General features: G+C 39.7%; 1 protein-coding gene across 3 annotated transcripts in view; it reads right to left on the bottom strand.

Moving 5' to 3' along the window:
• col11a1a (collagen, type XI, alpha 1a) overlaps positions 1–12364 on the bottom strand; it is a 68483-nt gene extending 56119 nt beyond the window's left edge. For 2 of the 3 annotated variants that reach the window (XM_085172895.1, XM_085172896.1), the window contains exons 1-4: positions 11964–12364; positions 7343–7507; positions 6791–7004; positions 4395–4557 (exon numbers count right to left, since the gene is read on the bottom strand). In XM_085172895.1, the coding sequence (XP_085029021.1) occupies positions 4395–4557; positions 6791–7004; positions 7343–7507; positions 11964–12078 (657 nt within the window). In that variant the 5' untranslated portion in view covers positions 12079–12364. The remainder of the gene's footprint in view (positions 1–4394; positions 4558–6790; positions 7005–7342; positions 7508–11963) is intronic. The other variant, XM_085172894.1, reaches the window with a different exon arrangement.
• Positions 12365–14332: the final 1968 nt, after the last annotated feature.

The raw sequence follows: 14332 nt of genomic DNA, 5'->3' as shown, positions 1-14332 counted from the left end.
ACCTGTCTGTGTATACATTTACAAATAAAAAATTAACTTGTGTTATCAGTTGAAGACATTTGCCATATTGTTCATTAAATCAAAATTTTACATCATTGGACAGCTATAAATCAAGCCTGGAAAGAGATTTGTGTGTGCCTCAGTCCAAGTGTTTTGGGGGAGGGGACTCAATAAAAAAAAAGGTAAGATCAAGCTTTCCCCTGAATCAAGCTGACATGTATTACCTCACATGTGTCACCATAAGACCAACAGTGAATGCTTGAACCCTGCTTTGAGTCAGCTGTAATTAGTCCACGTCTGAGAACCACCCGTCTGCACACAAATAGGTTGTGGAGACATGGTGTTCTCACTCAAAACCAGCTCAGCACAATTAGTAAACTTCTGACTGCATCACGGCCAACATGTTCAACAATAGTTGTAATTAGAAAAAAAATGATCAAAGACGGGCATTCACAATCAAGAACACCAATAAAGTTTTAATAGATAAAAACATTTTAAATTAAATTTAAGATTTTATTCTTGGAGACTGCTGGGATGATAAATGTTGAAGCAAATCTATATGAATCATCTCATCATCAATATACCTGCCAAGTTCTTCTTTCATCTCTCAGGTATAAACCGAAATCCCACAGACAGCATCTTCCTTTAACGGTTCATTAAAATGTCTTTCCAGTAAATAACAAGACTGCTGCAGACCTGCATTACAAACAAGAGCCAAACCACAAAACCAAGACAAAGTAAGAGAGAAACTAATATTAAATCTGGAAAGTAACACCATGAGGGCTCCAGAGACAGACGGGGATTTAGAGAGAGCAGCTGGGATGGTAAAAGATGTTTTGTACTGGGAAACACCTGGGAAGAGTTATACCACAGTTCTAAGCCTGTCTTCTAATGTGGGCTGCTGAGAAGAAAAGGGGTGAAAAAAGCCAAAGCAACTTGGAGTAAAGCCAGAACTCCAAAATATGCCCCCCCGGCTACAGAATACCTCTGTGCAGCATGGAAGCAAGCGCATGAGGTTATACATTAATGACTGCACTGTTAGAGGTCAATAAGAAAAGAGGGGGCATGAATAAGAGCAGTGGGACTAAGATCAACAGCTGATACTTGTCAGTCCTTGTAGAAATCAGTTTGCTACTCTATACCTGCTTTATCCACAGTTGTGAAGCATCCCAAGTTATGTAATACCTTTGAAAAAAATCCACTTTCACAAAGGGCTTTGCCAAAGAAGTTAGAGCAAAATACAAGACTAAGAAACGGAGATGCACTGATCAACCAGCCAGGGACCACAATCAACTGATTTTCAAATTGTTCAAGCCGGTCTGTTTCAGGCATGCACAACATCCACACGTGTGCATGCTCACAGCACTCACAGCCACATGCTAACATGTCGTTAGCATGGAAGCTCTTCACTGTGTGTGCAGACACAAAGGTAAACCGCATTTGTTGTCACAAAAACAAATACAATAACAAATGTAATCAGACACTTAAATCACCCTCACCCACACATCCAATGGATCTGTTAAAGAAGCTAACAAGGGAAAAGTAACTAAAATTAAAGCTAAGCTAATTTTAGTTACTCAGGATAAGCAGGGTCAAAGCAGTTACGAAGAACATTATTATAATTTTCAAATAAATTTACCAGTTCTTACATTATTCTCTGAAACATGTCTTTGTTTATTTCACGAATCGTTGTTAACATGTACTAGTTAAGTCAAGGAGTCGCTAATAAAAAGTTATGTTTGTTTTTTGGAAAAATTGCATCTGTCTTATACTTTATGTAGCACAAAGTGACAGAAATAGACATGGAAAGTAATCATATTTGTGATCTGCAAAGGGCAAATTCTGCCATATATCTTTTTTTTACATTCTACCTCATCCTAACCACAAGGCAACTTAGGATATAAATAAACATGGAAGAGGTCCAGGGTTACAGCCACGGATAGTAAAATTGTTGGAATCGAGAGGTATATTGAAATAACATCTATTTTTTGAACCATTAGCATGCAACAATGTCACCTTTTTCTGTGACAGTTAGCTATTTGTTTGTTTTTTTCTCTCAGTTAAAATCCCACTACAAGTTCTAAATACAGAGGCAAGTTATCACTGGCCAAATTTATCATCAGCATGTGTCCTTTGACATCCTGTAGCCAAAGGCAACATACCTTTAAGTCTAACCACAGTCAGCTGTAATTAGACAGCCTCATACAACAGTTACAGCAATATGTGATTTATAATCCTAGTAAACACTAGAAAGGTAAGTATGCGCAAGTAAGAAAAAGAACTCAAAAGGCAAAGTGATATATCTGTGCATTTATACATATATATATATGTGTGTATGTGTGTGTGTGTGTTTTCACCAGGCATGAATAGACAGTCTCGTTTAGCACAGTAGGGAGGCCTCAACCTAGGGAGGATACAGTGGGAGGAGGGGGTGGTGAGCACGGGTGAGTATGCAGGGAGGGGAGGAGATGAGGAACTAAGAAGGCCTGAAGGCTCAATGAAAGACTCCCATTCATCTAAGCCAGATCCCTTTGCCATGGTGGTCGCCTCAAACCTGAGGCAGGTACTGCATGAATAGACATTTATGAAAAATGCAGGTGAAGTTGGGAAAATAAATTCCAAAATTTGAGTAAAGAAACACATAACAGCAATGTGTGCTATCTAACCCTATCTAACCCTATAAATCATTCTCTACTCATTTAACAGAGAAATAAAACTTTTGGACAAACTGACAATTTTGTATTTCTTATATTTCAAAACTTTTTTTAAAAATTTTCTTATACATAGTTATATTTTTACCAGATTAAATCTCATAAAACTCGAGCAATGACCAATTTTACAAAAAAAAAAAAAAAAAAAAAAAGATCAAAACATCAGGGGGAGGTCTGACATCATCTCTCATTATAAAAAAAATTGGCATGAATGCAAAAGGTCCAGGTATTTCCTTCCCCTCTACTGTACATCCCAGCATGCAATGGGCACTGAGGATATCTGAAGAGCGCAAGGACAGAGAACAGACAGGAGACCTGTTCCAAAAACTACACAGAGAAGATCCTGTTAGGTGACTTATGGCTCATATTTTCAGCCCTTCCACTGCCAGCCTCTGACTAGACACACTGTTTGATACAAACATGAGCCTCAGTGCCCCCCCATAAATCGAATCAAAACTGACAGGATATGTGAAAGCAAATCTGCTTATAAACGTTTAAAAAATAGTACAACAAATAGGAATAAGTCGACCATCATATATTATAAACTACAATCTGGTTGTGTCAGCTGATAAACATTTTTTAGATGTTTTTAGAAAGATGAGATTGACACTTGAGATGAACAATCCTTTTTTAAGGGGCTCTCACAAAAATAATCAGGATATACAACATAAAAAGCAAAATAATGCTTTATAAACGTAAACAGGATAAACAAACATGTTCTCATAATATGAAGTGGTGTGACTGTTTGTGCTGTCTATGTCTTTGTGTCTGATTTGAGCTTTTAAAGGTCTTTAATGTTGGATTTATATATTAGACACTGATGTCTTTGTTTTATCTTTTCTCATCTTTGTGGAATATATTAAAATACATAAGTGAATCATCCACATAAATATATGCTTTAATATGCACCTGCAATGGTTGGGGGCAAGACCAGGTTTTTTAAATAAAAGTAAAAGAAGGCAGTAAATCTAGTCTGTACCACTTAGGCAAACCTCAGTCCAAAATAGTTCCCATGCAGCCTCCCAGTGACCTTTATGTTTCACCATAAATATCATGACAATTCAGCCTCTGTTTGTCATTATTTACGTCTGCCTGACCCACTGCCACCATCAACCTCTGGATGACCTGTGCCTCAAAGCAGAACAAACATCACACTGAACGAACAAATGGTAACAAACCCGAACTCCCAGACAGTTACTCATACAGCCTGGGAGTTTGAAGCAGAACAAAGCAGATTTGTATTCGATTTATATTCAATATCGCTTAGTTACGGAAAATTCTTCTGTGGGAAGATCAAATAAAACAGCAAATGTTAAAGTTGCCACAAAGTAGCTTTACTAAAAATGAGAAGCGACAAAGCTCAAACGGTCTCAGATATCTCATATCTGATAGGCATGTTGTCAGGATCACAAGGATCTGTGTCAGCGGGATTTAAACTATAACCTACTAAACAACGCACTTTCAAAACTGGGTAGACAGTAAATACTCTTTCAAATTAAACAAGGCAAAAATGCATTTAATACACACAGTAATGGATTAAACTTCTACTTTTTCAGTCACAGATGGCAGATGCATGGTTCCTAAACAATGTGCCAAAATACAAAGCAAAGGTGTCAAAATGCAGATTAGACAACTCAATCACAAACGCTGTACATATGCAATCCACCACGTTGACAACCGTACCTGGAAACCCTCCTGATCCAGTATCCTGGTGCCGAACACAGTAATGCCATTGGTGCTGACGGAGGCATGGTCACTCCTGGGGAGGTTTTTGGTGACCTTGTTCTTACAGTCTACAATGATAGTGGCCACTTTCTTCTCCACACTGATGGCTACACGATGCCACCTAATCAAGGACACACACAAGGAGAAAAGCAATAAATGAAAAAAAAAGGAAACATCTATAAAGTTCAATAAGTTAACTGTTTGTTATTTAATCATTTTGAAATGTTGTTGCATGTTGTTGCTGTGGGAATTCTCACATAATAAAAAGGCCTTGACACAGCAGATAGCTGCTAAAAAATATTATTATAGGTGTCAAGTAAAAATTAGGATATCTAATTTAATTTAATTTAATGATAATCTAAAACAACATCAGCACTTTAACAGTATGTTTAACTTTGACTGCTTCACAACACATCTCAAGGAGAAATACAGTCTCAATACTCATTACAATACATGCTGCAGTGTTTATGGTATATTTTGATCGACAACCGCCATCGATGCAATGGGTTAACTGGGGTCACACGTGAGTCTGACACCTTCCTTGCCTCTGCACCATTTGCGCTGCACTTGAGGACTATTGCATACCAGGCAGCACTGGACCACATTCTTGCCCCCACACTTTGGCCCTGTTTAACACGGGATTACACTCATTAAACTCCAAACTTAATCCTCCTTCTGGGTTACTTAGCATGACAGACGTTGTGAACATTGTGGAAAGTGTGTGTCAGGATCCAGGAAGGCTTGCCTTGCCAGAGCAGGAGACAGACAGTCAAAACATTGTTCACAGGTGGAAGATGAGACCTGACAACATCTTAACTTAAGATAGCAATCAAAGACCTTTTTTTTAATCACAGATATAACTGTTTCTGATAATTCATTTATCTGCGTGGTTAATTGTGTTACCAAAAGTGAAAATGTGTCTTTGAATATCAGCTAAGTCATACAGACACATTCCAGGGCAGGAAATGGAGCTTGGAGAAAAATAAATGTGCAACACTCTCTGGGATAAGCACTACGGCACAAAGGACTATTTGTCACCTTATGTGTCAGAAAAGCAAATGTTGACTTCAGTCAGTTTTCTCAGACTTTAAGTGCATATTGATCGGAGGGGTAAGATTATATTTGAAATAGCCTATTATTATATAAATCATATTTAAAAAGTGTAATTATGGCAAAACTAAGTTGCATCATATCTTACCCCTTTTTCTAAATAAAAGAATGCTCCTTTTTACCACATTAATAGCAGATCATTGTACCTCCCTATTCAGCCTGAGTGTCTGCTTGCTAGTAGCAATGAATCCATCCATGCATGCAGCTATAGCCACTGAAGTTTTAAACAAGACAGTGAGCTGGAAAGTCCTCCACAAAAAACAGTGCACTCTCTAACAAAGCAAGTAGCACATAATGGGCAAAACCGCCTACAAGACTAGCACAAAGCCGGCTCAGAGTATCTTTCATTTGCTGAAAAATGCTCACGAAGCAGCATTATTGCTGACTTTTCAAGGATTTGTCAAGCTTATTTCTATTATGATAACAGCATATATACTATAACTCATCTTAAGCCAATTTAGAGCACAAAAATATTGTGACCGGGTTCTGACTTCCTTCTAAAGTTCAGCATGTTCAGCAAGTGCAAAATCCTTTAATAACACTGGAAGAAACTTTAAAGCACAGCATCCTTTCTGATTATTTATCCCCAGCCTGTCCCTGCACATGGACTCTTGACAGTGACCTAAAAACTCCCACTGAGCATTTTGGGATTTTTGAACATGGGAGAAGATAATCAGGTTTATGCTAAATGTTAAGAGGCCTGCATTTCTGGTACTGCCCCTTGCCTCCGTCTCTAAAATAACAGAGGCAGTGAGTTCATAGATGAGGTCAGGTTGTCCATAGCAGTCCTGCTGTGCCCCAATAATCCAGTGTCTCTCTGTCTCTGACCTGTCTCTATGCCCACAGACCCCTGATGAGATGGCTAATCCGGTGATGAGCACCTGCAGCGCAACAAGGAGAAGATCTGGGTTGTTTTCTCACTTTTATTAAAAAGAACAAGTCAGTGGGAATCAGAAAATATTTAGCTTTACATGGTCATTAAACTATTTTTAGGCTGATTAAAATGGCATGATATTCAATGCATTATAGGAACGCATAGTCCAGCAAAACTGGCACCAATAAATAAATGCTGGATCACTTTGTTCAAAACTATTCAGTGCTGCAAAATGCCAACGCACTGGCATGTTTCCTTTGCCCCATGTTGCATTTTAACACCCTTCACTCTCCACACCCATTCCCTCTGAGGTCCTGTGCATGTGTTCGAATACGTGACTACGTGAGTGAATGTTCGAGATCTGACGTACTTTCCGTCAGCAAGGTTAAGACCATCAAACAGGGGGTATTCCTCTGGGACTGGCTTGCCATTATGATCCTCATACAGGAAGATAGGTGAGCGTCCAACCTCCACGCCCAGCTGCTGGACTCCTTGCTCGTTGTAAATGGACAGCAAGAAGGACTGGATGCCAGATTTGGGACGCACTGTGGCTAGGATGGAGAAATCCTCAGGAAAAACACCACCTGCATGGTCAAAACAGAAAAGTTAATGTGACTGAGATGATCTAATAAATAATATTTAATTTTGCCCAGCATCACTTTTCTTTTCAAAAGTAATAAATAACTACCAATAAATATTTTTTAGTACGTTCTCAGTAAATACTCATTTTATCACAGTGAATTACTATAATAATAACACTATAATGATGCGACATTACTCGCTTTTAATTTTGGTAAAATATTAAGGCGCATGGAAATCTACACAAATCTGCATGATATGTTTTTCTCGTGCTCACCTAATGTCGTGATAAAAGCAGTCACTAGCAGTTTGCACATAGCAGTCTAAGGTTAAAGGTACTTACCAGGGAATAGCTGTGTGGTGGGGGCACTGATCTGGACCTCCTTGGCAACTCTGTAAGCTGTATCTTGCGTCGATGCTCTTCGGTTTGCGCAAAATCCTGCTGTTTTTGTCACTCCTTTGGGGTAATTTTCAAATGCTAATACTTTTAGGACATCCACTGGCTCTGCTGTTTAAAAGGCAAAGAAAACATCAGGTTATTGCAGCGATTTCTATGGGCAACATGAAGGTGCGCTTCCTTTTCATAACCACCTCATGAACGATTCAGGTTGGAAACATAAAACGCAGTCCATCAAGATAGTATGCTAAAGTGAAGGTGCATTCTCAACAAAGTCCAAAGATATTAAGGGAACAATGATGAGTGTTGGGGGCTTTTAACATTTTTTTAATATATAAATGAACATGTCATTGTGCTTGTAAATAAATGCAGGGCACTAACAGGACTTCTACCTAATGTCAAATAAATTTTTTATAAATTATGGCTTTTTATCAAAAATATGTGTGTTATGCTCGTTAAATGTGGAGTTCAGTTTCTTACAATAAATAGTTAAATTAGGAAATGTGGCCTTGCCCAGGCTCTACAATCTCATCTGACAGGAAATGTCTAAGCCAAGCATACCAATGAACAATGCACCAACAGAATTCGAGCTCTATAACACCTGGATAGGTTTACCTTGATAAGACTCTTCAATCTGATGTGCTTTACATAAAGGAGCCTATGTGGGTGCAAATGGACTCCCATGGGAAAGCATTGTAATTATGCCTTCTATTCAGACCACTGTCTCATCATAAAACATTAGGTTGGGAAAACATCAACTGCAACATATACTGACCATTGGCCATATAGGCCATTAGCAGCTGGAAGATTTTTTTTCCTGTCCAAGGTCTGATAAAAATGTGAAATATTTGATGGATAAATTCAACAAGTGTTATTTTTAGACAAATGAGTTTAACTCCTGAATATGCTCAAATGACAGTTGCTCAGTTTACTCCATGAAGCAGACAGCGGTATCTGAATAAATCAGGCGATACAACTGCAGACTGTTGGATGTAATAACACTAATGTGTTTTTCTGGAGCGGAAGTATGCCAAGGTGCCTGAAAGCATCAGTAAGCCTCTTCTGATCGCTCTCAAGCCGCTGTTATGGTTGGCATGTTGAGATCAAATAACTCTTGTATTTCTCTAACTTCTTGACACAAGAGGATGTTAAAAAAAAGTCACTGATGTTGATCTCAACACTCTCTGGTTAACATTCCAGCAATGGCAAGAAAAAGCAAAGAAAGAGCATGTTTCATTCATTCAGAGAAGCATGTGCTCTGGGAACAAGCTCCTGTCTTAACATCTACAACTGAATACTGAATGTGCCACTAGCAGCTCTCATACAGAAGGTTTGTATAAGATCATTAGATAGTCACAACAGGTCAAAATGCAAGCAGAGAGCTGATCTCCTTAAACTCGGTGCACTTTGAACTTTGAAATCTGAAGAAGTCACAAGCCCGTTCACAAACACCAACCGCTAATAGATCCCTCTAAGAAAAATCTGTGTTGGCTGATTAACTCACTCTCATTTCAACAAAACGCTCAAAGGAAGATAAGGCAAAGTATCTAAAAACATCTTAAATAAATGCGAAGTTGAGAGCAGTATCAGCCGTGACTGTGGGAATACCCTCACTAAGGACAACATGGTCATTTTTGTAGCTTGTGAGGATGAAGCAGCTACTTATTTTGGAGAGTGAACTGAGGAGCTTATTGTGAGTTCCCGCAGAGTTGCTTTCAGTTCAGACTCCAGGACTCATATGTTCCAGATGTGCCAATTTGGCCAGGCTACGACCCTCACACAGTGGTGCTGTGAAAACGTCAATACTGGCCAATCCATCAAGGTGGCCAAATGAGTGTGCACAGATTTTAAAAGAGTGCATCTGATGAGCTGGTGTGTTTGCCCTCAAGGCTAAGTAAATAGGCCACATAGCTGTGAGAAGAACTCAGGATGGACCTTCCTTAGTGTGGAGGAGGAACCAGTACCTGAGCTGCTAAATACTCTGTTGCTTCATCACTCCTTGCGTGGATGATAATGCAAACTATAGAGAAAGAGGAGAATGGGAGGAGCAATATAAAGCTTTGTTGCCATAAGACATCAAAATGGACATATTTAATTTATTTGTCATGTTCACAAGTGTACATCATTGTAAACTGGATGTTCCAAAAGATATCATCATTCACATCTGAGGCCAAATACTCTCATCTCTAACTAAACTGTACATAACACTCCTATAATAAATCCCACACTCACTTTCTCATTTTCAGCATTTTTGTCTTTTAAGGTAAAGAAATGTAAAATTGGCTGGTAAATAGAAGAGGACCTTTTCACCTGCAGCTCCCTGAGACTCTAATAACATCTTCAGAGTGTCTCTCTCCCTCTCTCTCTCTTTCTATATATATAGCCCCTCTCCCCCACTCTCCCTCTCTGCTTCCTTTAACTTCCACCACGCTGCCGGCTAAAACAAGACGGCTTTATGCTGCTGTCATACCAAAGAAACTTCACCGAGACCAACCCAGTTTTCAAATCATTTCCCCCCCCACTCCTCTTCCTTCACTTTACTTTTCCTCACATTATCTCTTTTTACTGTATGCCTCCATATGGAAATATGGGTTTGTTTGCCCCATTGTGTTTAAATCTCTAAATGAACTGACAATAACTATAAATGTGTGACAGCTTCAGCAGACAAAGGTCCAGCAAGGAGCTGATTAGCTCTTGTTCACAGTTGGGCATTTTAAGGAGAAGACTGTGGAAATGCTAGCTTTGTCTGCTGGAATGCACATCTGAGCCTGCGCCCCAGGGGCTGAGAAAACGTGTCTGTACACTGCTAGATGGAGAGGGCACCCTGCAGGAACAGCTCCTACTGCCATAAAGAGCGCCGAAGAAATTAGGACCATAGAGCACAGAGTCTGCAGGAGTATATTTAAATTGTATAAAAATGTCTCTAGTTGTTTAGTTATTAAACGGTACATTTTCAATTTAGACCATAAATTCAGTAATTTTCATCAAATTTAACAGGTTCTGTAGTATTTTAACACAACAAATGATACCAAAATGCTGTGTGAAGTAGATAAATGCACAACAACGTAATCATGAACCCCTGCATTTGCACAAAATCAAGTGAAACAATTAAACTGCATTTATTTCTTGTTTTGCAGAACACCCTTTCAGTCTACCACTGAAAACCCACTAGACAAACTGCAGGTATTGGATAAATATCACTATGAAGTTCATGTTTATCTCCAACGGCCTTTTTAAAAACAAGGAGTCCTTGCAGAGTTGTCGGCCAAGATGTGAGACCCATGTAATCCTGAACCATGTCACTTGTGGCTGTAATGGTAGGCTAGGCCCATAGCAGGTCTGCTCTTTGAAGGCTCTTAAATCATAGGGAAGCTCAACAAGGACCATCATCAAATAACTGCTCAATACTTAGAGAGGAAGCATTCCCACCACGGACACAACACAGCCTTGTCCTGCAGCTGACCAAACCTTTAAGTGCAAAGTTGGTGGGTGGCAAGGGGGAGGGGGGATGCACAGGCCAGTTTTTGGGCTTTGGTGTGGACCAGGGCAGTGTGGAGATAGGGTGAACCTGCATGACCACTTTTAGCACCCACACCGACAGATGATTTGCACTCTGCTCTGACAGATCCACTGAGACCTTTCATGAAAGCGGATTTCATGAAACGATTGCTGCTGTTCCCCAAACCACAACTTTCACGTCAAAATATTTGTGCCCAAGAACCTTCAATTAAATATCTTTCCACACGTTCACACGTTAGAATTTCACCCACTGTATACTGGCAATCAGATCACGGCCAAATTTAAACACCAATCCACTGCTGAATATATCTTCAGCCAGGCGTGAAGTAAAGAACTGCATTCTGATATGAGTGGTGCAGTTAAACAGTTGTAAGAAACAAGTGAACAAAGTCCCGGGTCCGACAAATGCCCAGTGCCATCTGGCTGGAAAAGCCCACCCTGCTAACCGTGTTCCAATCCACCTAGGGGACCACAGTCCAAACAAAGAGGTTTCTTTTTGCCCAAGTGAATCTTACGAAAAAGAGAGAGAAAAAGTAACATGCTCTGTTTCCTGATCTTTATAAGTGCATACCAGCGGCTTAGGATGAATTTAATTAGGCCATGTGTTTCATATTTGCCGCAGACGCTTTTCATTCATGCGTAAAAGTAGCACGAGGTAAAATTTGCTTTAATTAACGGGATTTTGATCAACAAATACACGCATTTCAATCGATTCCTACCTGCGCCGCCTGTCTCAAAGTTTTTAACGGTTATCCTCACAGTGGCAGTAACAGGGCGCACCTTTGCTGTGCCTTTGGTTCGGCTTTCATCGGCTTCTAAATATGGGGCAATCTCACCTTATTGTGACTCGTTTGTTTGTGAAACGGGAAAACACGTCTAATTGCGATGCGAGCGTAACGCTGCCTTCTCCAGGTAAGTATGTTACACTCCCACCCCCCAATCTCCATCATCAGTTACCTAGGTTTGCCATCCAGTCGGCGTTCCGTACACCGTCGACTTTTCGGCAATACAAAGTTTATTAGAGGCGTTTGGGACCTAGTAATCTTACCTGCTCTGACATTAGCAGCCTGTAGAACCAAGGTTATAGTGATGAATCCGGTTACAGTGGAATCCATAAGCCACCTTTTCGTTTTCCACCTTGTGGACCACCTTTGCATCTCCATGGTCGCGCGCCCACAAGTGTATAAAACTTCTGGGCGACTTAAGTGATTTTTACTAACGCCCCTTCCACAATCCCAAGTAATGATAGATACTGTCCTACAAAAAAGCCATATGTGACGAATTTAAGCCTCTTCTCTCAGCCACAACGAGGCCCTGATCCTCCTGTACCGTGCCCAGCCTTCACAGTGAAGGTAGTCGGGCTTTATCCAAAACGCAAAGAGTGCAATCGGTACACTTGGTGCGTCCACGGACAGGAGGGCTGGGCGAGCTCCACAAACCAGAGCAAGGATTACAGGGAAATGACAAGTGAACCAGCCCCCGATTAGCAAATCACGGGGCTGGAAATTCTCCTTCGGGTCCACCCATTGGCTTTGTTGTGCGCCCCCCGAAGTCTCTTCAGAGCGCTTTTCATGAAAGAAAACTCTGACACAGCTCATAATGACCTGGGAAAACTGTGCACGCAGGATGTTCGGTAACATTGATAATATCTACAGTTCACCAGAGACTACATCATTTGTTATCCACAATGTTTTCTTATACACCATTCAAAAATAATAGTAGTGAATTATAATGCACCAATGAATCAAACAAAAACACCAGACAGTGCTAGAGAGTCACTGAGGATTAAATATTTTACATCACTACAAATACTAATCCACAGGATTTTCCGTGGACAGAAACACGAAAGAACAGAAAAGGGAAAAGAAAACAGATCCTGAAAGGTCCTGCGGGTGTGGAATGAAAGAAAACACTTGAATAAATTAGAGGAATGCAGATGTTTTGCTTTGGGGTATGAGAGATCAATAAATGTTTTGATATGCTTCATAAAAATCCAGACCAACTAGACCTAAGGAATATTTTAGAGTCATACGCTGACCTTCAACAAGCTAACATAATATTATTTGTTTGTTTGTTTGTTTTTGGTCATGAAGGGTAATGTTCTCCTGATGTGTAGTTAAACTAAAAAAAAAATAACAACAAGACCTGAAGATACATTTAATTTTATTTGCTAATGTTATCGCTTTTTTATACTTACACCATGCTCTTATTCAAAGCCAATAAACCTTATGTTATGCTTTCTAGATCAGTAATTAGGTCATTTTGCTTTTAAAGTTTTTTAAAGGAAAGAAAAAAAAGACAGAAAGACAGAGAGTTACTTCCTGAATTTCTTGGACCACAACACACTAAGGCAAGTTACCTTCTTTTGTTTGTTTTTTTCTTTTAAACAACTTTAACTTGTAATTGAATGAAGTTGAAGCATTCCAGGATTTAGGAGTCAGATCTGTATGTCTTTTGGCTCACTCCACTGATGGCAAGAGCTCTGATCAGCCTCTGTCTTTTCAGCCGGCTCATCCTCCCAGGCCAGCCTCAGCTCCCAGCCAAATCGTATCAGATGCTGGTCCCAGTGCCCAGTGACCGAATCCATGGCTGGGAAGAATAGCTGTCTGGTCAGAGATGGTTTCATGCTACATCTCATCCTAGCATGGTTCACAGAGCAGGGGCAGTCATTCAAGAAAAGTGGGCTCCAGTGACGTCCATGGGTTCTTTTGGAGGTCTGCTTAATCCTGAGTGTAATTTTATTTTTTGGTTCATAAGAAATTGTTCCAGTTAAAGATTTAAGACACATTTGGTGTCAATGTATCTAGCTTGTAGGATCTTACCTGTTTTTATTGTTATTTTCCTGATCAGATGTAAATCGTGCACGTAACTTTGTTACATTGGTCTAATAAAAAATCTGGTCAAATGAAATTTGCATGATTGGCAAGTCTTTCAGGGCAAAGAATCTTATTTTTGTGTGTATTTTCACTTATTTTTATTGCTTTAGAGTCAGAAGTGCACTTCAAAGGAGATAAAGTTGGGGTGAGTGAATCAGCTACAGTGCAGTTCAAAGACGCCAGGGTGACAGCAGCAGATGGTAGCCCCGGGGACATTGAGGCACACTTAAGGCTGGTTTGATTTCCTGTTGGACAATAAGTAAAGCAAATTCTCCCCTCTGTTTTAGAAATAGGGTGCAACCAAATAATTGTACTTAGTGATTATTTATGTTGTTATAAATATTAGAATACAAGTAGTGCCAGAAAGCTTTATGTGCCTAATCTGTTGCGTGTAATGTATGCAAAATGCATGTATAGTTAAAGTGACACATTAGAGGTGTACTTTAGAGTTGACATCCATTTAATGACGTTTTAACTGTTTCATGGTCCCTATTTATAAAATAAAAACTCTTTCAGTGTAATATATAGTCTGTCTCAGATA

This window comes from Neolamprologus multifasciatus, chromosome 9 (genome assembly GCF_963576455.1).
Source record: "Neolamprologus multifasciatus chromosome 9, fNeoMul1.2, whole genome shotgun sequence".
Lineage (NCBI taxonomy): Eukaryota > Metazoa > Chordata > Actinopteri > Cichliformes > Cichlidae > Neolamprologus > Neolamprologus multifasciatus.
The sequence above is the reverse complement of the archived record's forward strand: the minus strand, read 5'-3'. Positions and strand labels throughout refer to the sequence as shown.